General features: G+C 44.4%; 3 protein-coding genes across 4 annotated transcripts in view; all 3 read left to right on the top strand.

Annotated features, from left to right (window-relative positions):
• Positions 1 to 3,218, top strand: part of palm1b (paralemmin 1b) — a gene marked incomplete at both ends in the record, with an annotated part of 5,908 nt that extends 2,690 nt beyond the window's left edge. The window contains 3 exons of the mRNA XM_080522513.1: positions 1,040 to 1,155; positions 1,540 to 1,619; positions 2,836 to 3,218. Of these exons, the coding sequence (XP_080378639.1) occupies positions 1,040 to 1,155; positions 1,540 to 1,619; positions 2,836 to 3,218 (579 nt within the window). The remainder of the gene's footprint in view (positions 1 to 1,039; positions 1,156 to 1,539; positions 1,620 to 2,835) is intronic.
• A 3,047-nt stretch (positions 3,219 to 6,265) lies between these two features.
• Positions 6,266 to 18,205, top strand: LOC308175835 (polypyrimidine tract-binding protein 1-like). 2 transcript variants are annotated; one of them, XM_080550390.1, is made up of 16 exons: positions 6,266 to 6,291; positions 7,064 to 7,117; positions 7,682 to 7,712; positions 11,859 to 11,919; positions 12,041 to 12,213; positions 12,378 to 12,524; positions 12,761 to 12,940; positions 13,153 to 13,263; positions 13,414 to 13,591; positions 13,711 to 13,785; positions 13,916 to 14,103; positions 15,674 to 15,707; positions 16,621 to 16,713; positions 16,963 to 17,179; positions 17,414 to 17,491; positions 17,773 to 18,205. In XM_080550390.1, the coding sequence occupies exons 1-16, from the start codon at positions 6,284 to 6,286 to the stop codon at positions 17,903 to 17,905; spliced, it is 1,761 nt and encodes a 586-aa protein (XP_080406516.1). In that variant the 5' UTR covers positions 6,266 to 6,283; the 3' UTR covers positions 17,906 to 18,205. The 2 variants fall into 2 exon arrangements, with proteins under 2 accessions (XP_080406516.1, XP_080406515.1); XM_080550389.1 differs by having other exon boundaries at positions 11,859 to 11,928.
• Positions 18,206 to 23,918: 5,713 nt separating this feature from the next.
• The window catches only part of LOC308158738 (ephrin-A2-like), a gene marked incomplete at both ends in the record, with an annotated part of 38,669 nt that continues 35,087 nt past the window's right edge, over positions 23,919 to 27,500 (top strand). Inside the window, one exon of the mRNA XM_080532431.1 lies at positions 23,919 to 24,055. Coding sequence (XP_080388557.1) covers positions 23,919 to 24,055 — 137 coding nt within the window. The remainder of the gene's footprint in view (positions 24,056 to 27,500) is intronic.

Raw genomic sequence — 27,500 nt, 5'->3', positions numbered from 1 at the left:
CAAGAGAGACAGAGAGATAGACAGATTGATAGCTAGACCAAGAAAGAGTCAAATGGACAGACAGATAGATGAAGAGAGACAGGGCTAGAGAGAAGTAAAGTAGTACTGGCCGCTGTTACTCTGAGAGATGAGTCGATGCCCTGGCCGAATGCCATGGTCCAGTTGGCACTGTTACTGAAAACACACACACACACACAATAACAAACGGTTGTTGCCAGTAGGAGTTGGTGTGTGTGGGTTAGCTCTTGTAGGGTTTTTTAATGACCACAGGGGTTGATTCTGTGTGCAAATGGAACAAATGTCAAATTTGAAATACCAGGTTTGTATAAAGAAACATTACCACAAATGTATCGTAGACTTTCCTGAAGGCACCTGGATTCTGTTAGAGCAAATTATCAATAAAGCAGCCTGTTTTGTTTCAAGATGTATAAGAAAATATATTTAATATTCTTCTGCAGAAGGAGGAAGTTTACAGGTTCGTCAGACGCATCTGCAAGTTCCTCGTAAAGTCCAGATCATTCATCACATCTCTGTATATATACAATCAGGTACCCTCAGGTAAGGGGTCCGCCCTCGGGTGAGGTTTAGACCAATCATGAGCAATGGGTGTGGACTTGTACATTGAGGAAGATGATGGGGGATGAAGGTTAAGGGGGAATCGGCCCCCACTTTCTCCTAGTTACACAAAGGTGAAAAAGGAACACAATAGCCACAAACTGGTTTAGTCTGGTCTTAGAGTACTGGGTCTGGGGAAACACAAAAGTCAAAAACTGCTCTAGATGGCTTGGTCCATCTCGGGAGAAAAGAGAGCAATCAGGTCTTTGTAATCATTTAAATGTGTCTGTTGTCTAGCCAATGTCAAGCTTCAAGTAGAGAAACTGGTTTCATTGTGTGGTTACAACAGGAAATCAGTTTATATAGCTTTGCCCTAGATATCCAAAGTTTGAATCTTAAATGTAGAAATGTAGATAATTTTCTCTCACAATTCACATACACTCACACACACACACACACACACACCTGTGTGTTTTGTGTCCAGTCTAAGGCCCTGAGGGAGCGCTGGCTGCTGGACGGCGCCCCAGAAGAAGACGAGACTCAGAAACGACTGCAGGAGGACGAGGTGAAGACTAAAGCCCTGGAGGAGAACATCCTCAGGTCAGTGAAGCGTCTCTTCTACCAAGAGAACATCCCTGTGGTACGAGGGCCACATTTGACCTTCCAAGTCGCAGGCAGGGCTATACTGTCCGCTACACAGACAAGTGAATGAAAGCTTTATTTCGAACATGTGAAGAAAAAAAAATAGTTATAACAAGAAAAAACAAAACAAAAACAAGAAAAAACAAAACAAAAACAAGAAAAAACAAAACAAAACAAAAAACACTATTTACTTAACATGTCCGAAAAGTAGTAGGAAGAAGCATAAGCTTATTTAATCCTACCCCTTCTCCAATACTCAGAGATTAATAATTAATAATCTGCAGTGATTATTGTGATTTCAAGTGATTTCTCTGCTTCTGTCCTCTGTTTGTGTGTGTTTAGCTTAGAGCAGGAGATTGAGGAACTGGAGGCTGAAACTGTCACAGCCGATCAGGCCAAAGAAAATGGAGGGAACACTGCAGGTAAGCCTGCAAACCATGACAACATAAGGTGGGCCACCATGACAATGTCCCAGGTGAGACCAGAAGCATACAATACAGAAATAAGTGTCTTAGTAAGACAGCATGATACTGTATCCAGTATGACTCTTAGTAGGACAGGGTATTACTCATGAGGCAGAGATGGAGTGGAAGGAAAAGAGTGTAACCGCTTCTCCACCTACTACCTAGTTAGTGTAGAGTAGTGGGTAATATTACTCACCGAATTAATTGCATTGCAATATTTTGGCATTGATGTCATTGATTTTCAATGATGTTGAAATGTATTTACATTTTTCAGAATAAATGTCTGAACATTTTGATTGGTTGCCAACTTGTTCCCCCTTTCATCAGTTGCCTTCACAAATAGGAAATGTTGCCACGGAATGCAGCCTTGACGATAGCCTGTCAGAGTCACTACACCACACGAGAGAAACAGTCAGAGCAACCTCCCACAGTGTCATCAAACCTCTCATCTCAACCAGTCATTAGGAGTAGAAAGAAAATGACCATGGCCCGAATAGTTTCATAAGACATCCTTGCTTCCTCCCTTCCATCTAATCACTGATCTCACATGATTGGATTGGTCACAGCATGCTTTCTACTGCACTGCTTTCACCAATCAGATCAGATCAGATCAGGGATTTCTCTGAAGGACGGCAGGAAGGAAGGATGCATTTTAAGATTGAAAACATGTTGATATTTTCCTAATGGTTGGTTAATCTACCGATTTATCTAATCTGGAAATGTATTGCCTTAATACTCACCATGCAATTTAGGTGTTCATTGATTTTCTAAACTTTCCTAGACAAGAAACTCAAAGTATCTCAATAAGTAGTGAGTAATAGGGTACTTTACAAGTTAATTAACAATTAAATGATTGCCATTCTCAGTCCCACAGATGAAGACAAAAGGTTGCTAATTGCTTGAACCAAGCTTACCGAACAATCTTTTTTACTTGGCTACATGTCACTCACTCTAGATTTTACTTCTTGTCCTTGGTCTGATATAAATAGAATAGAATATTAAAATGCCTTTGTTTTTAAAAAAAAGTAAATTAATCTGTTAAATTATTCAATTAATCTGTACAGCCACAATTTTAAGGGTATTCAAACAGGGCAAATACTGCCTCAGCCTCTCCCTCTTTTGCTTACTCCAGCTCTCTCAACTCTCTCTCTCTGTGCCACGGTGCCCCCTACAGGAGAGAATGGTGTGGTGCAGGGCAACATGACTCCCAGGAGGGAGGTGACAGGCATTGAGGCCAAACTGCTGGGTCCCTGTCCTGACCAGGCCAGCGAGGAGAACCCCGTCACCCTGGTCTTCATGGGTTACAAGACCGTGGAGGAGGAGCAGGATACCAGGAGAGCCTTGGACATGGAGGGGGTGGATGGATCTGTCAAGGCTGAGTTTGTAGTCATCGAAGACGGGGAAGGGAAGACAGGAGGAGGGGGGGCCACAGGAGACCAGGCACCCCCCAACGGGAGTATGGCAGAGAAGGGAGAGGCCAATGGAGGAGGGGAGGAGGGGGAGAAGGAGAAGGAGAAGGAGAAGAAACAGACCTGCAAGTGCTGCACGGTCATGTGAATGAATATTACTGTGTGTGTGTGTGTGTGTGTGTGTGTGTGTGTGTGTGTGTGTGTGTGTGTGTGTGTCTGGGTGAGTGTGTGTGTCTGGGTGAGTGTTTGTGTGTCTGGGTGTGTGGTGCGTGCGTGTGTGCAGAGAGAGAGAGAGGGAGAAAGGGAGGAAGAGAGGGAGAGAGAGTGTGTGTATTCATACACGTGTCCAGACTCTGGAAAAAAACTGCGACAAGTACTACAGCCAAAACTGCAGCCAAAAGGAAAACAACAACAACTAAAGCCAATAAAACAACTTCTACAGCCACAACAACCACAACAGACAGTATACTACTCTGTATACATCCTATGATATGTATTTTGCTTATTATTTCTATTGATATTTTTCTATTTTTCTGTCTTGACATTTATAATGTGTTCAGTATGTATAGGTATCTTTATTATTGAACTGTATGCAAGTTCATGGTTATTATTGGGGGGAAAAATGTACCAGCTCTCTGGATTGTACTGCTATCCGAAGGGGAGATCTGGAAAATGTTTAATCATTGTGATTTAGTCAGAACAACAAAGATACGCAGATGCATATTTACATATATTTCTCTGTGTATCAGCTATTTGTTAATTTCATATTACAATATTGTCTCTAAAATATTGTTTTTAAATAGTATTTTAATATATTGATATCAAATTATGTTTTATACAATGTATTTATTTAACTTTCTTTCACATCATCTCAAACCACTGTTTGCATGCCAGCTTGTAAGCACTACTACATTTCAGTCATGATCATTAAGGAAAAAACCTGTGCTATCTAGACCCATATATTCTCATTTATATCTGTTGTCTTTATCATACAATAATATATGTGACTGTTCATGATATGAAATCAATTATTAAGTTCTGAAAAAAGGTTTGACACAGCAGCATAATGTCTCTGAAATATGTCTTTAGACATGCTACAGTATATGCCACATTGCATCTCATAAGAAAACACAGGCACATGCAAATCATTTGTGTTGATTCATTCAGTTAAACCATTTATTGTGATGCTTATTGATTTTTGTTACGTGAGCAATAATGTCAATGTTGAATCTTATAATGAGGTAGCACTGCATGAAACCTAACAGGTAGATATATATTCATTGTCAAGTCTCGATTATGGTTTTCATATGAATGTAATCAGGGGTTCAATTATGATTCGACAGCAATGGGGCCTGTGAAACTGTCCTCGGAATGAATTTACATTAGAACAAAACAAAGTAATTTCATTCCCAGTGTCTGTGTCTGTGTGGATAGACATCTGGTTTCTGTGTCCCACCCTATGGTGGAGGGAGGAGCCCCCAAATGGATCCCGCCTCATCTTCTAGATCTGCTGTTAGGCAGTGGGGCACTAGTGGTCAGTCTGAGCCAGTGATTTTGGCTGTTGTTATTTCTCTCATTCTATACCATGTGTTGGAGCCCCTCACATGGTCCATCTCTGACCACCACAGACAGACAGACAGACATAACCCTTGAGGTTGGTGCTAAAGTTGAGTCCCTCTATAATTGCCATCTGCCTCCCTGCTCCAGCTTATTCAGTCACGCTAAAAGTGACTGATGAAGACCTAACATGGTGTTGTTGTTGTTCATTGTTGATTGGGGACTCCTCAGTCTTCTGTCTACAGTCAACATCAGAAGGAAAAAAAAAAGCCTTTCTCACATTCCAGGATGAGACAACTGACCACATGGATAGACAAATCATTTCCATGTGTACATTACATTTCCACTATAATCGTACTGGTTTGTTTATTATTGTTTTCTAGATGGTGGCTGTATGGGGCAGTATTGTATTTGCTGTGTGCATTTTAAAAGATAAACAACATCTGTGTACTGTTGGTGCCTTTGTCAGATTCAGTTGGTTGGACTTGTCCGTCTGCCCTCTGTGTTTTAGACCAATGCCTGTTCATCTATTCTGTGGTCGTCCAAATGTTTAATCTCCAATAAAACTACTGTTTGTTTACAGCCCCGGGTGGACAGTTGCTTTTATGTGATTAACCAAAGCAGTTACACAAACACACACAGGTGCGGCAGCCATTCCAAGGCTAATAGTGGTGTGAGTGGTGAGGCATATCTGCCTCCTAATGGGTGAAACAGCATTACACTGGGAGTAATGGAGGGAGTAAAAAGTCAGCTGGGCATGGGGTCTCCAGGGAGGTCAGCAAGGGGGCCTCCCTGAACACAACACTTAAGTAGTGAGGGAGGGAGAGAGGAGAGAGGGAAAGATAGAGGGATTAGTCTCCTGCTGAGACTTGCTGTGTGTAATGAGTCCATGCATGCCCTGGTCTTGGGTTAACTTGAGTTATTCATGTGCCTTGAGTTATTCACGATCATTAAATAATTATGGTTAATATGGTTAAAGGTTGCGTCCATTCTCAGCACAGTAGGCAGAACTATAGCATAGTAGCTATAGAGAAATACTGCCACCTGCTGGCAGGCTGTGGGGTGAACTTCAATCCTATGCCTATGGCTGTACAAATGTTCCAGCACGAGAGTAGATGTCGATGTTGACATGCTCTGGTGATCAAGATCTAACAGGTTGGTATAATATCTAGAGCCAGTTCTATAAGGAGCACTATTATCCTGATATACCACTATGTCTTGTGATGTTATTATTGGTTGTATAACTGTTGCTCATTTGATGTGCCTAATCAAACCATAGACATGTGTGAATCAAAGGTAGCAGAGCCATCAGATGATTTGTCGGTATGGAAGGTCATGGTATTTTTTCCCCCGTTTTAGTATTAACAATTGTAAGTTTCACTGAGACATGTCTTCGTGGTACTGTAGTTCCATGTATTTTTTTTTTTTTTACCACTTTGGAACTTTCAGTAGAACTTTTACCACTGCCTTTCACAAATGATGGAGGATTTGTCCAATCATATTGCGAAACAATGTGTAAGTGACCGCCCATTTTGTGCTCTCCCAACTGGCTAGACTAATCAGCGCGCGCCTCCGTGTGTTCAGCCATTTTGTACGAAAACCAAGGAAATCTACCGCCCTCCCTCCGCTTCCCAGACCTGCAGTTTGTATTGTGCAATGGACGGGTAAGAGAAAAAGATCCAGCTTTTATTACAAAAAGATTCTGAAAAAATATCACTGTTTGAACTTTCTTCTATGTCGCCATTTCGGTTGTATTTATACCCGTTTATGGGTTGTGTTAAACGTTACATTTGAAATGGAAATATGCGTGTACCTGTTTCAAGACGAGCGCTTTTGTAGCTTAGCGAGCTCGCCTTGTTTGCGGGAGAAATCTCCAAATATGTCTGGAGGAGTTGGCTAGTAAGAGTTACCTCAGCGGAATGGGTTATAGCTACGTAGTAACATATCAGTATCATTATAGATACACTGTTTTGTTAATTAGAGTAAACACCGTAAAAGTTTTGCTCACGGAAAGAAATGCAGCAAGAAACTGCTTGAACACAACGTGTCTCGCGTTGGTCATTTCCGCATTCAGTGGTAGTGAATGGCGGAGAGTCTGCTGCCTTGAAGATGTTTGTGACCTGTTGATTCAATCAGACATCGAGAGTCTGACTCGGGCTGTTGGACAAATTGCAATAATAGATTATGAAATGTTAAGTCGTGAATGCTCATTTTCTTGCAAAAAATAGAGGGAAAGACTCAGATTGTTGATGATGGGAAGTTGAACGCATTTTGGACATAAGATACCATGGAGTTTGTTATTTGTTTTGTTGGAGAGAACTAACCTATGCCGGGGTCATCAATTATTTAGCCTTTGTGTCGCAATTAATTATATAGCTCCTACTCAAGTGTCTACCCTTTCCTGAACTTGCCCCTCTTTTCTCCTCTCCCCCATAGCCGCCTAGACACTGATCTGTACCCCCTGGGATCCGGTTACGTCACTGAAATTGAGTAAGTATTGTTAGTTTCATTGAGTGGTGATTGTTGTGAAGTTGAACATGTTTTGCCATTGTGTAGAGGGAGCTGCTATTGACAGTCAAACTCTCCAGTGGATCGGCCTACTATACCTTTTTACTATTCAGAGGGGGGAAGGGATTGGAGGGAGGTGAATCTCAAGTCTTCACTTGATTCCTTGCTTCCTCTCTCCTCGCCTACTTCTTAACGTATTGGTGTATGAGGATGAACTGATGGACCCTCTCCTGCGATGTTTTGTGAGAGGACTGGAGGAAATGCTTCTTTAAAAAAAAAAAAAAGAGAGATATATATTTGTTATTAGATTAGATTTCCTGTCATGTGGTGGGTTTCAGAGCCACTTCCTGTATGTTGTGCCCCTCCATCAACACAGTTCTATTTGAGGAAGTCTAATGTTTCAGTTTCAGTTAAAAGGCGGTCTCTTTCTGCTGTATGTTCTGTCTGTCCTCAACTGTGTTTGACCTGGAGGGAGTGTGTTAGCCATTTGAAATGTCTGTTATTCTGTTGTCACCTTTTAAAATGACTGTTCTCTCCTTTTCACAGCGGTGTCCATGACATATCAGTTGGCACCAAGGTAAGGCAGCTTTACATAATTCATAACTATTTTTATTTGATTATTTTCTCCATCCGTAATTCTCATATTCAAATGTTTTGCTGATAATTTTCCATGATATATAATTGATTATAGACTTTTGAATGTCTTTTGCAATCTCTCATTTCCTTGTAGCAGAAGTTAGACCTCCCCCCATCTAAACATTGAAGTCTGGTGTCTCTCATGAGCCAGGCTACTTTAACTGTCTGTTCCAGTCAGATGTAGCTCAGTGTCTGACAGCTGTGATGTTACACAGACTGTAGAGATGGGTGTATGTGCCTCTGTTTGGTATGAATGTAGGAGCTTCCTCTGGATATTCAGAAGGGCTGTTTTAGGTTCCCATATTGAGCCAGCTATCATGCTCACTACACTGAATATAATAATCAACTGAACTAAAGCAGATTCACCAGTACTTATAAGATTTAATTGGTTGTAAGAATGAAAATTGTCCGGAAGACATGTGGTTCTCTTTAGAGGAATGCAGCCGTGTGTTTCAACATGGCAATTGTTAGTGTAGCGTCACGGTTGGCCGTTGGGTTCGTTTGTTGCATTGTGCAATGACACTTCCTGTTGAAGGCTAATTCTGGTGCTTAGTTTACCACTCTGAAGACAACAATGCCTGGTCCAGTTCTAATACTAAGTTCAGATGCATCCGTTACATAATTAGTTTTCAAATGAACATTAATTTCAACAGGGTTGATGAGGGGCGGCATGTATTTGAAGTAGCCTAGGTCTAATGGAACAGGATCCAGGGAGGAGCAGTGTTTGTATAGCCTGGTAATGGAACGAGGCCCAGGGTTGTAACTACCCTCCCAACACTTTGGTCTGGTCAAGGTCCTCTGCTGTTTAAACAAACACTTTGATACACGCCCAGAGAGAAACACACATCACACTGCTTCCACCCCATGCATTAGCATGTCAATGTAACCTAACTGTTATGCGGAAGAACAGTAAAAGTCCTATTTCTATGCATGAGTGCCGTGACAGACTAGGCAAGGCTTGAGTGCTGTGAATACACACGATTTAGGCTACTTGTGTGTGGAGAGGAGAGGCCCTGCAAATTAACTTCTCTCATTAGACATAGCCCAATTTAATTAACTTTCCCTGTTTCCCCGAGTCAGAACTCGCCTAGCGTGTTGTTCATTGTGTGCTTTGTCCGTTTTTTTCCAAGTGATGTGGGAATGGTTAGCCTGTAGTCCTACAGCGTTACGGAGGATTGCCCCTCTGGAATCTGTAATTATTCCGTCTGGACGGAGCGTCTGGAATTCCGCGGTCACATTCCGACCCCAGCCCCCAATCCGACTTGATTCCCCACCCCCTGAGGCCGCAGCTGAATCACAGAGTAAACATGCTCCCACCTGCAATGTGTGCGGGGGGGGGGGGGGGTTGGGTGGGTGGGTGGACTTTTGGCGAAACCCAAAGCTCTAGGGCGGCTGAAGTAGTGTTGTATTCAATAGGTACAGCACGGGAGGAACAGCTTTGAAATGGAGGAGATACTAGGCTACCCAAAGGAGTCCATTTACCCGTACTTTTTGTTTTCTCTTTCAAAAAGGTCTTTCTTCTGTTTGTTCAAGCTGAAAGCAACTTAGGCTGTCACATGCAGATGCATTCCAGTGTTCGTCTCGCCCACAGGCATAAGGAAGATATGCAACTGTGGCAGTACACAATGTGTGCTGTGTCATCCTCTCAGGTTTCCTTTAGACTACCAAAAGTCTGTGGAAACAGGATCTGGACGAGTTAGAACTTGTAAGGCCAGTTTGTGTAGGAGTGTAGGGTTGGGTCGTGTAGTCATCTCTTAACTTGGATCCCTCTGCCTTTTTGTTTCTCTGCTTCTCCCTCCTGTCGGGGTTTGTGGTCATAATGAAGCAGTGATATATCTCCTGAGGGCTACTGAGCTCTCTTTCAATTCAGTCAAAAAGAAGGAAAAGAAAATCAAGCATTTATATTTCTGTCATGTCTCTTTTTCCTGCCTCAGTTCTATGGTTATTAATAGAATGAGGAAGTGACCGGGGTGGGAGGGCTGCTGAGGTGGAACAATGGCCAGTTTCACAGTAGAGGAAGTGGATGGCCTGCTCCTAAAGCCCGCCCCTTTCCCCTCAGTGTCTGCAGATTTAAAGTAATTTGAGTAAGTGTAACCAATATGGCTGGAGACCGAAATGCCCTAAATCGAAAAGCAACCAATAATTGGAAGGTCAGGTGGAGTGTTACTAACATCCGTCCTGTCACTTCAGAAACACTTAGGGGCTTAGGTGTTTTTTTCTTGGACCAATCAGATGAGTTTTTGTCTTTGTGTGGGCCACAGGGTCGTTGAGATCCAACTATCTGGGGGGGTATTCCACGTACGTTAGTATATTCGCGATTAAAAGGAAAGCCTCGTTCAGGCCTCGAATGAGAATCAGACGTGTGACATCAATATTCACACGGGCCCGAATTGAGGTGTAGGCTAATTTATTAGAGAACTGACAACTACAATGGTGTTTGAAGCCTTTTTGACTAGTAAATGATGTTGTTCTAGCATTGTAACTGTCATAGATTATTATTTCTTCTGAGTACTGATGGATAGATGATTCACTTACTTAGACAGATGTATTTATTGTAAATCGATTTGCATGAAGAAAAAATAGACATTAAAGTAAACCCCTCTCACCTGAGGCAAGGGTCGACCCAACAACCTTCTGATCACAAGCTGGCTGCCTTAACCCCTTGCAGACTGCGCTGTTATTTCAGATGCAAGCTGATACACATACCTTTCTTTTAACACCATTTTATTTATCTATCTATCTAGCACAGACTATCTATCAAAATATCACGTTATCTACCTACAGTATCTCGTAAAAGTTGGGAACTAATATTTCCAAAACGACACTTGAAGGAATCTGTCGTTCGGGCTTTAGTTTCCGCCTGTGAGACATTTGACACACTTCTTACTTAAGCCAGACCGTAAACCTGGTCGCTACCAGGTTTTTTCTGACGAGCGACAAATTATTTGAGCCACATTCATGGATGGAACTCAAGTTGAAATTAGCGCGAATTACCCAAAATAGTCTTGATTATCTCTCATCGCCCTTCATGGAATAGGGCCCTGGAGTTTAAATGGGTTCTGCACTGCAACGGTCAGTGTTGTCTCCATGGCAACTGCTTTTGTCCCCTGATGCATTTTAAAACTCTATGTCTTGGGTCTTCCACTCCGTGAGACATCCCTCCATTTGAGACCCCTCTCAACCGCGAATCGGCTCAAGAGTGACGCAACGTGGCGTCATCGCCTTATCTTGGGGCATAATAAAAACCCATAAAGTGCAATAGAAAAGTAGTCCGACTTGCATTCCTGGTTGTTCTTAAGTACCCCAGGCCTCTCGAGCGCCAACAGCAGAGCCCCAGAAAGAGACCATACGGCCGCATATGTGTGTGTGCTGCTCAGCCTGTGTGACAATGCCCCTCCAGTATGCGTCTGAACAGGACCTCCATTGTAGAGTGATGGAGAGGCTTAGGCTGCTGAGCCACTCCGTGTGACTGCTACACTCCAGTTCTCCCTCTCAACCAACCGTGATTCTGGAGAATAGCTCTATTAACAAACACACACACACACACACAGAGAGAGAGAGAAGACCCAGCTTTATCAACTACCGGAGGGACATGAGCCACGGCTGTGACAGAGGGCAGCCGCGTGGGAGAATCTCAGTCTTTTTGGTTGGCTCCCTTGAAGTGGACCGCGTTAGTGTTCTGCTGCTGACACAGCGTTTACAAACTCCTGACGTTACACTTTTCCTGTGTGTCTTGTGACAAGACGTGATTGGTTACACATTCCCCGGCCCACATTCAGACTAATGTTTTGTGGTTTCTAAAGGGACACTGGACAGTTTGATATAATAATCTAGCGTATCTAGTAATCTAAAGTGTTACGGTAAAATAGAACATGTTTTGTGGTGAGAATAGCCCTTGCAGAGAAGAGCATTGTATACTAGTGAAAGGGCGGGTGGATATGATGTGACGTTTTTTCCGGCATCCTCCTTATTATGAAATCTCCCCAGTTATTACACCACGCATCAGTTGTGAAAACGTGGTGCTCTTCCTGCCATCTTGTTTTCAACGGAGTAAACGGAATGTTCTTTCCCCCCCCCCTGTTTACAGAGAGGATCCGACGAACTCTTTTCTTCCTGCATAGCCAACGGGCCTTATATCATGAGCTCAGGTGAGTTTGGTGAGTTTGTGTGTGTGTGTGTGTGCGCAAGAATGGATCCTGTGTGTGTGTGTTACTCTGTGATCTATCTCGTCTGCGATGTCAATGTTCCCCATGTGGTTTTCCTGTACAGCCAATGGCAACGACAGCAAAAAGTTCAAAGGTGACATCCGGAGTCCAGGTGTTCCGTCGCGTGTCATCCACGTGCGCAAGCTGCCCAATGACATCAACGAGGCCGAGGTCATCAGTCTGGGACTGCCCTTCGGCAAGGTCACCAACCTGCTGATGCTGAAGGGAAAAAACCAGGTAAGCACATCGCCCCACTCGCGCACCCACACATGTTCATGATTAAAAGAAAACAAGGTTACAAACAACTGCTTGCTGTGTTGAAAGCCCTTCTCCCAAGCCAATATTTCCCCATGTATCTTCTTAAGTCTTTTGCTGACCATGTGTGTGTCTTCCGCCTATAGGCCTTCCTGGAGCTGAACAATGAAGAGAATGCCCAGACCATGGTGAACTACTACTCCACCGTCACCCCCCTCATCAGGAACCACCCCGTCTACATGCAGTACTCCAACCACAAGGAGCTCAAAACCGACAACTCCCCGAACCAAGTGGTAAGAACTGGACAATGGCTGTCAATGATGAATCCTTCAATCAGTTGTCATAATCCAAAATCAAATTAAACTTGTTTGTATAGCACATGAAATACAGATGAAATAAATAAAAACAGGGATGGAGAATAGAAAAAAAATGTGGGCCTATAGAGGGCCCAAGCAGCGTTGCATATCAGATAGTAGGATGTAAAGTTGAACGTTGTGGAAATGTTGTCATACCGTTGTGTCTCCTCTAGCGTGCCCAGGCAGCGCTGCAGGCGGTGAATGCCGTACAGGGCGGCGGCATGGGTGGTATGGCGGTGTCCGGGGCAGAGGCAGCGAGCATGGGCATGGGCGGGATGGGAAGCCAGAGCCCTGTACTACGGGTCATCGTGGAGAACCTCTTCTACCCGGTCACCCTGGACGTGCTCCATCAGGTATAAACACACGTGTAGACATGTGGGCCTACAGCCTGAATCATAGAGAAGCTGTCCTGCCCTGAATAGATGAACACATGTTGTGTGAAGTTGGAACTTTTGGGATTTTCAATTGGTCATGAATCCATTTGTTGATGCAGTGTTTTCCTTTTTAGAGGAAACTGAATCTGAGCTTATCCACCATAACTGATGGTCATTTATCTCCTTCTCAGATATTCTCTAAGTTTGGCACTGTGCTGAAGATAATCACCTTCACCAAGAACAACCAGTTCCAGGCTCTGGTCCAGTATGCCGACGGCATGATTGCCCATAACGCCAAACTGGTACGTAGACACACACAAAATTATACAGGACGGAAAAAATGCTCAAGTCAATGACTGTTCTGTCTGCCCTGCTGTGAAGGTATAGATTGGATCCCAAACTGATTTCTTTCAACACACACTGAATACAATTGCCTATGTCTTTCCCCTCAGTCTCTGGATGGTCAAAACATCTACAATGCTTGCTGTACCCTGAGAATCAGTTTCTCCAAGCTCACCAGCCTCAACGTGAAATACAACAACGACAAGAGCAGAGACTACACGAGACCAGACCTGCCCACAGGAGACTCCCAGCCCTCCATGGAGCACCAGGCCATGGCCGCAGCCTTCGGTAAGACACACACACACACACACACACACACTCACCAGAAAACCAGCCACTGATGGATTGTTAGTGAGCTTAACAGCCTGTTAACAGGGTCCGAGATATTTAATATTTTTCTCTCTCAGGTGCCCCAGGTTTAATCTCAGCATCTCCGTATGGTGGCGCTCATGCTTTCCCCCCACAATTCATCCAACAAGCAGGTCAGTGAGGCAACATCTGTCTGTTTCTCTCCTCTGTGCCCTGTATAAAGCCCATTAGGTTGTTAAAAGTTGTAAATGTTACTGTCATCTGCCGTCTGGTTGTAACGCTTTACTGTGTCTGTTTGGGTAGGCCTGTCCATGCAGGGCATGCAGGGCATGCAGGGTATGCAGGGTATGCCCAGTGCCCTGGCGGCACAGTTGGGGGGCATGCCTGGGGGCATGGCGGCTGCAGCGGCGGCAGCTGGTCGGCTCGGCCTAGGCCTAGGGGGCGGCGGGGGACACAACAGTGTCCTGTTGGTCAGCAACCTGAACCCTGAGGTCAGTACTGTTCCTATACCACTATACTCCCCTCTCTGAGTCTCTACACAGTACAATAATATACAGCCCTTCAGTATACATGTACAATGACATTCAGAAACCTCAATTCGGAGGTCAATACTGTCACCCACCTCTCTCTTTAACTGTATGGCCTCGTACTCAAGTATTTCCCTACATTTCCTAAAGTAGAACATTGTCAACCGTGCCAAACAATGATCAGGATTCACCTCACTACATACAAAACACAACAATGTAGCATCATCTTTTTTCTGTACTATTTGAAACCGGTAGTATCAATTCTATGCAGAATTCACTTTATTGGGGTGGAAGCTGTGGCCTGTTCACCTGCCTCCTCCCGAATACTCTTCTCTTGTGTTTGACCAAAACCTCCTGCATTTTCTCTACTGCCACTTTGTTCACTGTTTTTATTTATTTATTTATTTTTGTTAATCCCCAAAAGACACTAACTTCTATTTGTATCTAGCATTTTCATGTCTTTGTTTTTTTAGTTGAAATTCATTCTTGAGTTGCTGGAGAGACAATATTACTTCTTTTTTTCTTTTTTTTTTAAACACACATCATTTATGACTAGACCATTTCAGTGGGTTCATTGGTAGTCATTACATATTCATTAAATGTCAGTAGACAGCTGTTGTCTGGTACATCTTTTAGTTGTATTAATTATGTAGACCTCATTAGAGACATTTGTTTAACTCGGTACGGGATTATTTAGGACTTAATGTGCTTTCATATTCAGGGTTACATGACTTAGTGTTGCATTCAAAAGTACATATTGTCTCTGCCTTTTTTCTGTATTTCATTGTTAATCTTTTTTCTCTTCTTTTTCTCCTAGTGTTCCCATAGTGACAGTGCATTTTAATTTAGCCAGTCCTACTGTCTGAAGCACTACATTTCTTTGTGTATACTGACCTTGTTTTTTTACTTCCTTTTTCTTTTTCTCTCCCTCCCCTCCTCTTCCTCTCCTCCCACTCTCCCTTTTTTTATTTTAACCCCCCCCCCCCCACCTGGACTCTTGCCAACTGACTGCACGCCCCATGACCAATTGTTACCCCCCCCCACTCCTCTCTCTCTCTCCATGTCCAACCTCTCCTTCTCTACCCACTCACCACCCACTGTCCCCAATTTGGGATCCACGTTCCAATAAAACACAATGTCAAACAATACACAACACTGGCACCATGTTGGTCCCTCTTCACTCCTCTCCTTCTCCCTCCCCCTGTCTTTCCCTCTTCCTCCCAACCATCTCTCTTTCTCCCATCCCTCTCTGATCTCCCTCTTACTCTCGATCACTCTCACCCTTTATGGGTCCCCTTTCTTATCTTTCTACCTTCCCCCCCCTCCCCCTCTCTCTCTCTCCATTCTCTCTTTCTCTCCCTCTCTTTCATGCCTCTCCTCCCTCCATGGTAATGTGGCCTTCCTGTGGACCTCGCCGCCTGTGGCCTGCGGACATGTCCCGACTCCACTCCACTGTCCTCCACTCCGCTACAATTCTTTCCCCTCTCCCTCCTCCCCCTTCCCTGCCCTGCTGCTCCCCCTGCTGTCTCTAAAGAGCGTTACGCCACACTGCCTATTTATTCTTTTCGGTATGTTATCATTCCTTCATCTCCTTTATTACTACTGTACCTGCCACGATGGGCTTGGGTTGTCTCATGTTTGGTTTTTATTTATTATTGACGAGTTGTCAAGACTCAACTGAGTGTGTGTGTGTGTGTGTGTGTGTTGGTTTGGTTTGGTTTGTATGTATGACCGGTTTTGGTTGTTGTGGGTTTATTTTGTTTGTGTGTTTGTTTGCTGAGAGATGAGAAAATGTCAGAAAGCTGCAGCATGTCATTCATTATCCACAGTAAGTAAATCAGAACCCCATCGCTGTCTTTCTCAGACATTGGAGAAAATGAGATGTTGCATCTTTCTGACCATTTTGAATGGCCATATCTGTGGGAGTATGTTGTGTCCTGTTAAATCTCCTCAGAACCTAGGGGAATCTGCATGTTTGCTCCCATTGCATGTGACTCTGTCAGTCAGAGAGCCCCACCCCCCCCTCCCCCGTCTGTCTTAAAATCAGAATTCTACATTTTCCTCTATGTGTGACTGTTGAATACTTTATCACCAATCCAACCATTCCTTGATTGAACTCGCCCTCTCAAATCACCATCTGTCGTAGCCCTGTCTTTCATCATCGCAAGAAAGCATCTTTTAGGACTGAGTAGTTGGTGCTATTTAGGTTTAGAGAAGAACCACTCTGCAATGCATATCAGGCTAGTTCATACTAGCAAGCCTTAGTCAACCGTTGCTCAATCACACGAAAAAGACTTCAACCAGCAGTACCCTTGATTGATTCAATCTGAATGATCTTGATCGTATCATCGTCCCTGATTTCGGTAGGGTTAGCCTAGGTTGTGTTCCTTGCTGTGATTGGCTGTGTGCCTCAAGGTTTGGCTGTGTTCTTGTCCCTGTTTGGCCGTATGTGTGTGTGACCAGTCTTCCTGTCTTTCAAAGGTGTGTATGGCGACGTGCTGAGAGTGAAGATCCTGTTCAACAAGAAGGAGAACGCTTTGATACAGATGGCTGATGGAACACAGGCTCAGCTGGGTACTTACGAACCAACTACTCTCTTCAATTATTTAACACATTAATCTAACCCCCTTCCCCCGCCCTTCTAAATCTTCTCCATCACTTCAATCCAGTCATTGAGACTTTTCAGATCATTTGGAATGATCTGACATGCTAATTTAGGGTACAGTGACTGCCATTATGTTTTTGGTATGAATCAATATCAATGCTATTAGTTAGCAGTCACAGTTTAGTCTTTGACTTCCTAACGTCTGTTTGTTCCCTCAGCAATGAGCCACCTGAACGGCCAGCGGCTGCACGGGAGGGCGGTGCGTGTGACTCTGTCTAAACACACCAACGTCCAGCTGCCCAGAGAGGGCCACGAGGACCAGGGCCTGACCAAGGACTATGGCAACTCCCCTCTGCACCGCTTCAAGAAGCCCGGCTCCAAGAACTACTCCAACATCTTCCCTCCCTCAGCCACACTCCACCTCTCCAACATACCGTGAGTAGTAGAAGATACTCGTTTACGACATGCACACAACCACGACTGATGATCCACTACACACCTCTCATAATATTAATGTCATGAGTACATACTGGTCCAGTGTTCAAATCACAACAAACACACACAAAATATCTTGTACCATCTGTTGGAAGACTACTATTGGTACACAGCAGAATATCTCTGGTTGTACTAGTATCCCACTCGTAACTCTCCCTTTCTCTCGCTCTCTAGGCCATCAGTGGTGGAGGAAGACCTCAGAAGCCTGTTTGTCACTGCTGGAGCCATGGTCAAGGCCTTCAAGTTCTTCCAGTGAGTCACTCCTTTTCACCTCTGTTTCCATGTTGGAATGGAGATCTGATGTCCATGGGCTAACTGTGACAATAATCTGTGACAATGCTGTGCTTAAAAGGATGTTCCACTTATTTAACATATTTTTCTTATTTTGGCCCTGACCGTGGCTGTAGTTGGTTAGCCTAGACAGCTTTTAGTTACACATTTCGCCCTATGAGGAAGAAAATATTAATACTCAGTATTTAAGGAAGCAAAATATATAACTACACTAACATGTCTCCCTGTCCTTGTGTGTGTAGGAAGGACCGTAAGATGGCTCTGATCCAGATGGGTTCAGTGGAGGAGGCCATCGAGTCCCTCATCGAGTTCCACAACCATGACCTTGGAGAGAACCACCATCTTCGAGTCTCCTTCTCCAAGTCCACTATCTAGTGCCCTTCTCCAAGTAACCTCCTCCGAGCTTACCATCTGAGTGCCCTTCTCCTACACTACCACCTGAGGAGAGAGCCTCTACTCCCAAGGCGGCATTTCATTCTACAAAGTTGTTCCCTTCCCCCCCATTGGTCTGATTGGACTGAGAAGCTGAAGGCAGTGGTCTTCAAAGGGGGATGACCAACGCAGTTTAATTCAGGGGTGTGAATGAAGGCTGAGGGAAAGGAACAACTTTTTGCTATGAAATGTTTACTATTTAAGAGGGGGAGGGGGTGGACTGGGGAGGGGTGGATGATAGACTCACTTTAGACCAAACCTGTTAAAACAAAACACCTTCCACAACAGATGTATACTTCTGTGGACATTGTCTAAATCCACACATGACACACTTCAGCATTCCTTTATCATTTACCATACATGTATATGGATATATTATATATATATATGTGTGTGTGTATTTTCTGAAATGCCACTTTGAACCTAAAGGGCCAGTGAGAGAGAATCGAGACATGTTAAGGTTTTATTTTGGTTGGTAAAAGGTTGTACGAACGTTATTTTCTCTTAAAAGGTTGTACGAACGTTCTCTGTGCACACATCTTCTTTCCATTTCTATATTCCGTAGATACTTCTTCTTTTCCTTTTTATTTTGTATGCTATATATGTATCCACCTTAAGCCTTTGGGGATCCATACCACTAGGGATCAGATACTAACGTCATGTTCGTAATGCCTTTCACAACAATCTTGTGCCTTACTCAGCCACGCCAGTTTTGCCACATAACGTGCACTGGCATCAATTTGATATGAAGGCTCCCAAAGCCTCCTCGTTTAGTTTTTTTGACACTCAAAAGTTTTTAAACGAATTTGAACCTACATTTTGAGGAAAAAGAAAATAGCCTGCTCAATATGTTTCTCTCAGGTGACAGACGTATCTGTGTTGGTTCTATGAACAAGCCTGCATATAGCTTCTTTCCCTGGGTTGGAGCTATGAATACAAGTTATTGAGATGCTGAAAATTCCATGTCTTTGCGAAGTGCATAGTCTGCAGCCTTACAGGTTTGGTTTCTCCCTATATGTATCCAGTTATCCCAGCCTTCCATTATCCCCATCCTCCTATTTACTCTTCTCACATGAGGCCCTACTGTACTGGGTTCTCTATTGACATATACTCCTTTCTTAAGTGGGCACAGGTTTCATTCCATTGTGTTAATTTTGTTATGTTAGCATTTATACTTGCATCACTTCTATACTGTATATCTTTTTGGTGGGGCAGGGTTTATAACAATCACTGTGCCTTAGACTTCCGTAGAGTTGATTGCTATAGGGACTGGACGGAAGCGTTCTCTGGCCTTGACCTGTTTACTGTTGATGCTTCTCCGGGTTAGGTGTTTGTTTATCAGACAGATCTGTCGCGAAAGAGGTCTTGATCCATTCCCCTGGCTCCGCAGCCTCTGTCCTTTAGATGCTTTTTATTTGTTTGTTTTTTGCCAGTTGCCTTGAGAAAAGGCAGATGGAACAGAATGGTTAATGGATGTAATCTTAGTGTTGGTTGAAGTGGATGTAACATGAAGTATCTTGTATAGACCTGACGTGAGCTCCACACCGCCTGTTGTGATTGGCTAATGCGTCTAGAAAATCAATTTATGATTTAGTCAGGACTAGAGGGAACGATAGACCTTTAGAGAGTATGTTCCCTGTCCTTTTTCCCTCCAGTCTAGTGCACTTTTAACTCTGTCGGTTTGAGTGGCACGATCACACTGAAGTCTTAATTCTGTCACATTCCTTGTGTGCCTACAACACCCATTTATAGAGCCTTTGCATTTTTGGGCGCAAGACAGATTGTTTTGTATGTTCATATCCATTTTGTTAAAATATTTCTTATGCATGGTTTAACAGTTTCATGTAGCTATAAACGGTTAATGCTGTTCTGGACCAAAGTACTTTCCACTTCTGCTGTTTAAAAAAAATAAAGAATGCTAGTCAGTCGTAGGGCTTTTTTATGCTAAAAAAATATATATTTTTCCACATTCCCTTGAATCTGAGGATTGAGACTGAAAGTTCTCAAGGGCTTTTTCTTTTTTCTCTCTTTTTTTTTTTTACACATCAGAATGACATCCACAAGAGTTACATGACGTTTATAGTGCATTTTGAGTAGATAAAATTTGGATATTGTCCCCTGTTGTTTAATTGAATTTAAATGCCTATGTTGGTAGAGTAAATTCTTTAGGAAAGATACTTTAATTGAAGCACAGCAAGAGCTGTGTTGCTGGTAGAGCATGTATGCCTATCCTTGGTTGGAAAGAGCTTTTATTTGTCATTTCCTTTTTTATGGGGATGGGAGGGGTGGACAGGATATGAAGCTGGGGGTGTATGGTTGTATATATTCATGTTTTTGTACCACAAAGTGATTTGGATTATATCCAGTTAAAGTCAAACATGTATATTTTGATATAAAGGTAACAACAGTGCAAACCTGTTAGCTTTTTGTCGAGAAGAAAAAGATGATTTTTGTACCACACAAAGATATTAAATATATCGCAACACAAATGTGTCTGTATTTGCCCCTCGTACCTGTGAAACATCACCGCTCTTCTGCCTTCAATAAATCTTTAGTTTATTCCTTCCTTTCATCTGGTCTTGTTTGGTTTATCTATCCTCTGTTCCTATTCTGTGTTGGTTAACATTTCCAAATTCCTGTTCTGTTTACTACTTTCTGATGTGTTTTTAGTCTTTCATTCCGTCTTTATATTCACTCCATTTATTACTTCATACACCTTAATCCATTAATTATTGGTACTCTGGGTCCTATTTATAACCTATTAATTCACACGGCCAGGACATGCTTCATTTTGAGTTGAGCCCTCATATTGCCAATTACTCCTGGTGATCTAAAAGGATTGGTTGGGTGTAAGCCATAGGCATAAATTGTACATAGCCTATGAGCACAAGAGGGAGCTGTTTCTATATAATGTCTCCAATCCTTTCAGCTCTATAAAGTGCTTCGAGGAAGGAGCCATGGTTTGATTTGGTATTGGGTAATTCTCTTTGGCCAAAATAGGTCCTCAGAATTTTTTTTGCTTGTGATCCTACAAAGATGGACCTGTTTGCTCAGTCCAGCACCTGGGGGGGGGGGGTATTCCATCAACGTCGCTAAAGGAAAATCCAGGCTTTTTTAATTTTATTTATCAGAATAAGCCTGGATTTTCCTTTAGCAACGTTGATGGAATACCCCCCTGGAGAAAAAATTATCCTGATATGCATTTTACTTGTTGGCAGTTGTTGACCTGCTTGGCCACTAGGTGGAGCCGTTGCTCTCTCATAATCAGTGCAGAGGATACAGAGCATTACCTGCCAGGTCAGGTGTGACACCAGTTATGTCCTTAAATAACCTAACAGTAGTCCACACATTAATGTAACAGAGGTAATTTGGGATCAAGCTCTTGTGATGAAGTAGCCCTGTCTGAGACATTTAAACTCAAGTGTTGCTCTGAGACCTGGAGGATGTCCTCTTGGCTTAACAGTAGATGCTTGTGTCTGCCACTTGGGAGACCTGGTTTCAAACCTTCGCTCATTGCATGGTAGCTTGCCGCCATTGGTGTGTGAATGCGTGTGTGAATGGGTGAATGAGAGGCCATTGTAAAGCGCTTTGGAATAAGGAGCTATATAAGTGCAGTCCATCATAAAGGCCCCTTCTGGAGTTCTCTCTGCTGAATGTACTCTGGCCAAAGTTCAGCCTGAGAGACTCACCATGTGTTCCTCCCAGCACATGGGAATGGTTAGATGAAACCATGTGTGGTTGGGTGATCACATCTGGCAACATTTATTCTCATTAGTGAAGTTTAATTACAACTCGATGAACCAGGACAGTGAGACCACCCACACACCTTTAACATGATGATGAGGAGGAGGATTGTAACTGGACACACAGCAAGAGGCTAGTCTCCATGAGCTTGAGACTGCATAGGATACATCCAACCTCTGTACTTGATTGTACACTTCTATCCCCATAGGATACATCTAGGAGATGATGCAGAGACGTGGACCATGTACAGGCTGACTTTAAATGACAATAGGAAGAATGCCTCCAAGCCTTTGTACAGTAGCCTATGTATCAAAGATAACACAGGTTAGGTTAGTCTGTACAGTATTATGATTAGAATATAACATGGGTTAGTCTGTCGCCAACGCTATGCTTTTAAGACGACACCGATAGACATACAGAGAGCATTCTAAGGTCAATTAAGTCCTCAGTTGGTTGCTCATGTTAAAAACACATCAGGATGTTATCCACCACCACCTGTTTTCATATGCACGCCCCAGACAGGTGATGAATATTTCATGCACAGAGGCAGACAACATGTAGCTGTATTTGGGTTATGGGGGGTGGCATGGGGTCCGCTCCCAAACGAAATTCGTGCAGCCCAAATTACACACTACTGTGCTGGGCAGTGGGATGAAAACTAGGGCGCTTCTGCTTGAAAGATTCAACAGAAAGTTCAGATGATTATTTCTAGAAGAGGATGGCGCGAATAAAAAGTTAGGATAATTTTCTGCCCGTTGCTTTCAACTCAGACTACAGAAGTGGAGCCTCCCTTGTGTGTGAGCAAGAGGTCCGTCTTTGAAGCACTCACACTGTGACCTAAGAGTTGTTCCTTAGCTGTTGGTGGTGGAGGTAGCAATCCTGCAGTCTCTCATACCTCTTTTTCGGTTTTTTCTCTGTATTCAATATGGCCTCAGGTCTGGACACAGGAGGTTGGGAGCTTTCCCCGGCATTGATTCAGTAGGACACACAGCAGCAGACACCCAGCTCTGACTGTTTCCATTTATCACCATACAGCCCTGTCTCTCAAAGTCAACCAACCTTCTTTGAATAATAAATGGAAGTAGCTAAGATGTCCTTGGATGCAATGCCAATGAATATAACATCATCATCAACCCTACACAGTCAGAGCGAGAGAGAGCAGTGAGTCAGCCATGTGAGTCCCCAGAGGTGAGAGACAGACAGCGGCACCCTCGCCTGGTGCTCAGCCCGCCCCGCACGGAGGAGGAGGAGAGCGAAAGAGGGGGAGAGAGAGAGAGAAAGAGATTGTGTGCAAGAGAGAGAGAGTCATAGGAGATCCCGCCGACTACACAGTCTCAGAGAAAGACCGCGAATGTTCTCTCCGTGCAGGAATCTCAGTGGAAGGTCCTTATTCGCCGCTGGTCTAACGGTCGTCATCCCTGCGCCGATGGTCCAGGTGTCCCGCTGAGGAGCGACGCGCCGGGCCATGAAGCCACATTGGATTTGCCTCAAAATCAGCGGAGTGAGCGCGGCGGACACAGAGAGAAGACGAACTTGGGACGGGGGGCTGTGAGTGAAAGCTGTTGTCCTAAAAATCGACCTGGCCCTACTATTGCAACTATAAGAGGAACTAGGCATATTAATCAATTATGTCTGAACTAATAGCGCAATGAAAGAGTTTTCGGTTCGTCTCCGGCTCCGTGTTTCCCTGTGAAGTGGCGAGACGAGAGCGGTGTGTGACTGCGTGGACGAGAGGGGGGACAGGCGTGAGCGGGCTGACAATTCATCAACATTAATAGGTTTATAGAAATCTGCTTCAATGTGCTATTCAGTGAAGGCTTTCCTAAATCATGCACGGCTGGCTGGAGGAGACCATGAATTTTGAGTGAGTCTGAGGTTTGGACAAGCAAGGCTATAATCAGGCGGGCACTTTTCACCCTTTCGCGATGGGAGAAAAGTTTGGGACCTATCGAAGGACATAGACGCACTTTGCTGTATTGATTTTAGTAAAAGCCTATCAGAGTTTCCAAGAGACATTGACGATCCATCATGATTTGATGCATTATCAAGCAGAGAAACAAACTGTCAAACTTTCCCTCTAGAACTTATCCTCCTGATATTGTTGTGATAAATCACTCAAAAGAAAAAAATCAATAAAACGAGAGACTGCTTGCGCAGTGGATATTACCAGCCCAGTGAGAGACTGAGAGCGCAGGGGATATTGTAGCCTGTGATGTGTCAGCTTGGCCAGAGGTGTGTGATGGAGGTGGCGTTGATGGCGTTGACCCTCCTGTCCTGGGTGTCTGTCTGGGCCGAAGAGAAGATCATATTCGATAGACACGCAGTCTATTGGAACAGCTCCAATCCCAGGTAAGAGTGTGTGCGTGTGTGTGTGTGTGTGTGTGTGTGTGTGTGTGTGACAGACAGACAGACAGACAGACAGACTTACACACATTCAGAATGCTTGAGAGCCCTGTGTCGCTGTGTGATATTGTAGCTGTATGTTTTGTGATTTTCTTTTTGCTGTGCCAAGAGAGTTCCTTTTGTCTCAGAGAGACAATGAGGGCATCCTGCCTCCTTCTCTCATCACTGTCTAGCAAATACACACACCACACACACACACATACACACATACACGTTGTCTCACTCCGTTGAGCACACACACACACACACACACACACACACACACACACACATACATACACACACACGTGTTCACGCATACACACACACATACACCACTGTCTTTTGCTGGACCCCTCTCATTGACATGGGCCAGAGCACACTGGGTCCGTCTATCTAATGGTTTCTGACAGGCTGGCCATCCGCTCCCCCCCCTCCCCCCTCTCTCTCTCCCCGATCTCTCTCTCTTTCTCTCTCTCTCCCCCCCCCTCTCTCCCCCCCCCCCCCCCTCCCCTCTCTCTCCCCCCACTCTCTCTCTATCTCTCTCTCTCCCCCTGCCCTCTCTCTTGCTCCCCCCCTCTCTCAGGTAGATAAATAAACAGTGAAAGTGCTCCCTCTCGCTCACGGCTGAATTAGTCCAGCTAACGGGCTTGTCTCCCTCAGCATCCACACACACACACACACACACACACACACACACACACACACACACACACACACACACACACACACACACACACACACACACACATACACACACATATACAGAGCTAACAGGCTTGTCTCTGAATATATCATAACTCCACAGCAGGCATCTCAAATATTTAACAGGCAAGGAGGAAGACTCTCTCTCTCCCCCTCTCTTTCTTTCTCTCTCTCTCTCCCCCTCTCCCACTCTCTCTCTCCCCCCCTCTCTTTCTCTCTCTCCCCCTCTCCCTCTCTCTCTCTCTCTCCCTCCCTCCCTCCCTTTCTCTCTCTCCCCCTCTCCCTCTCCCCCTCTCCCTCTCTCTCTCTCTCTCTCTCTCTCTCTCTCCCTCCCTCCCTCCCTTTCTCTCTCTCTCGCCTGCAGCCAGCTCTGCGGTTACATCAGCTCTGACACAACACAACATGGCATCGGCTTTATATGTGGAACGCTGTCGTCCTATTATATGACGTGTCTCCTTCATGTGTGCCTTGAGTTGATCCGTGTATGCTGACTTTGGTGATGGAAGAGAACCCTTCTCTGCAGAACCAACCAGAGTCCAACACGTTCTGGTGCTGTGGAAATGAATGAAGAACAGAAGTACAGTTTGTGCCTTGCTCTCCATTTGACCAGGCGGACGGGAACCTCATCAGGCTGAACACTCTCAAGGATGATAAATGATAAATATGATAAGTAGAAAAATAGTGTTTGAGATAATCCAATTTGAACGCTCTGGATCTCTTCTGGTCACTGCGTGATCACCATCAGAGATGATTATCCCCCCTCCTGTTGAGTGGAGATATGCTGCTCGCCATCACAACATGCCCTACCCTAACAACCTGAACACAACAACGACAATTCAGCAGCATGATAGGAACATGAGGAATCCAAACCCCGATGAAGGACTTTACATTCTCAGAGGGGGTATGTGATGAACTCACACATGGGTCATCATAGGTTGACTAGGCAACACAAACCCGCACACGCACGCACACACACGCACGCACGCACGCACGCACACACACACACACACACACACACACACACACAGGTCATCTCAATTGAATCAGGAGCACACACTCCCTCAATTTCTCGCATTGGCAAACACACACACACACTCACACTCACTCTCCCTCTCACACACAAACACAGACACTCGCTAGGTCTCTCTCTTTCTCTCTCTCTCGCTCTCTCTCACACACACACACACACACAGGCCTGTATTCTAAACCCTGCAGGTGAAGGGCTTTGTTCACCCTGAGCAGCTAATGCGCTCAGAGCAACAGATCTTCACCACCAAACCCCCCCCCCCCAGCCCCACACACACACACAACCACCACACACACACACACACACACACACACACACACACACACACACACACACACACACACACACCAACTCTATTGCCCAGAAGGACGGCCTTATCTAATCCCATGGTTTATCCTTCAAAAGAATTCTTTCCTTTTCTTCTCCTCTTCTCTTTTCCTTTCTCCTCCCTTCATCCCCTGTCTTTGAGGAACTCTCCCTCCATCAGAGAGCTGTGGTTGCCGGGGGCTTCATGCTATGGGATGGATTTCCTCAGAGAGAGGAGGAGTGTGTGTGTGGGTGTGTGTGTGTGTGTGTGTGTGTGTGTGTGTGTGTGTGTGTGTGTGTGTGTGTGTGTGTGTGTGTGTGCGGGTGTGTGTGTGCGGGTGTGCGTGCAGATGCGTGTGTGTGTCCATAACCATAACTGTCTCTGTCTTTCCCCTGTGGCACTGGTGTCCATGTATAGTCTCTGCTCTTCTCTGGTGGTTGGCCCTTGTTCACACATACATAGATTTACATCCCATTTCCATGTAGTCATACCCCCCTCCCCTCCCCCCACTCTTACTGTCAGTCTGACTGCCTCAAACCTGCCCCTGGGTGAGGGCCTTGTCTCTCTCCCTCTGTTTCTCTCCCTCCCTCTTTCTTTCTTTCTTTCTTTCTCTCTCTCTCTCTCTTTCTCTCTCCCTCCCCCTCTCTTCCTGTCCCCCCGGGTCTATCTCCTCCCTCCGGGTGGGTAACTCTGTCTAGTGATGGACTCTCTCTGCCTCTGGTGCTGAAACAGGGGCAGAAATTAATCTCTAACCAGATTATATTATGCACATGTCAAGTTTTACAAAAAGTAGGAGTATGAATGTGGTTGTGTGAAGGTCATCACCATGTCAAATAGTTCAATTGGATCATTTAAATGACTTAGAGAAATAGAGAAGAACAGCCTGCTTCTGGAGATTGAATTGTCTCTGTAATGGACTTGATTTAAGTGTGTGTGTGTGTGTGTGTGTGTGTGTGTGTGTGTGTGTGTGTGTGTGTATGTGTGTATGTGTGTATGTGAGAGTGTGAGAGTGTATGTGTGTATGTGTGTGTGTGAGAGTGTGTGAGTGTGTGTGTATGTGTGTGTGGGCGCACGGGCGAGCGTGCGTGCGTCTTTGTTCCAACTTCCAGCACTGTGCATTGTAGGTGTTTGTGTGTTTGTGTGTTTGTTGAGTGTGTGTGTGTGTGTGTGTGTGTGTGTGTCTGTCTGTCTGTGTGTGTGCGTGTGTGTGTGTGTGTTGTGTGCGCTATGTGTAATAAGAAGTAGAGACCGTTAATCAAGTTCCTCTGGTGTGATTGTCAGTCCTCGATTACAGCAACTAAGACGAGTGACGATGTCACACTGTGATGCTAATTACCATAATGCTGATGATAATGATGATGATGATGATGATG

This window comes from Nansenia antarctica (genome assembly GCF_963989245.1).
Source record: "Nansenia antarctica genome assembly, chromosome: 1".
NCBI lineage: Eukaryota > Metazoa > Chordata > Actinopteri > Argentiniformes > Microstomatidae > Nansenia > Nansenia antarctica.
This window is presented reverse-complemented; position numbering and strand designations above follow the sequence as displayed.

Excerpts from the sequence above, each read along its gene's own strand:
- LOC308175835 (XM_080550389.1), top strand. Across the intron at positions 13,264-13,413 it reads TTGCCCATAACGCCAAACTG|TCTCTGGATGGTCAAAACAT; the intron begins GTACGTAGACAC and ends CTTTCCCCTCAG. Across the intron at positions 15,708-16,620 it reads CTGCCTATTTATTCTTTTCG|GTGTGTATGGCGACGTGCTG; the intron begins GTATGTTATCAT and ends TGTCTTTCAAAG.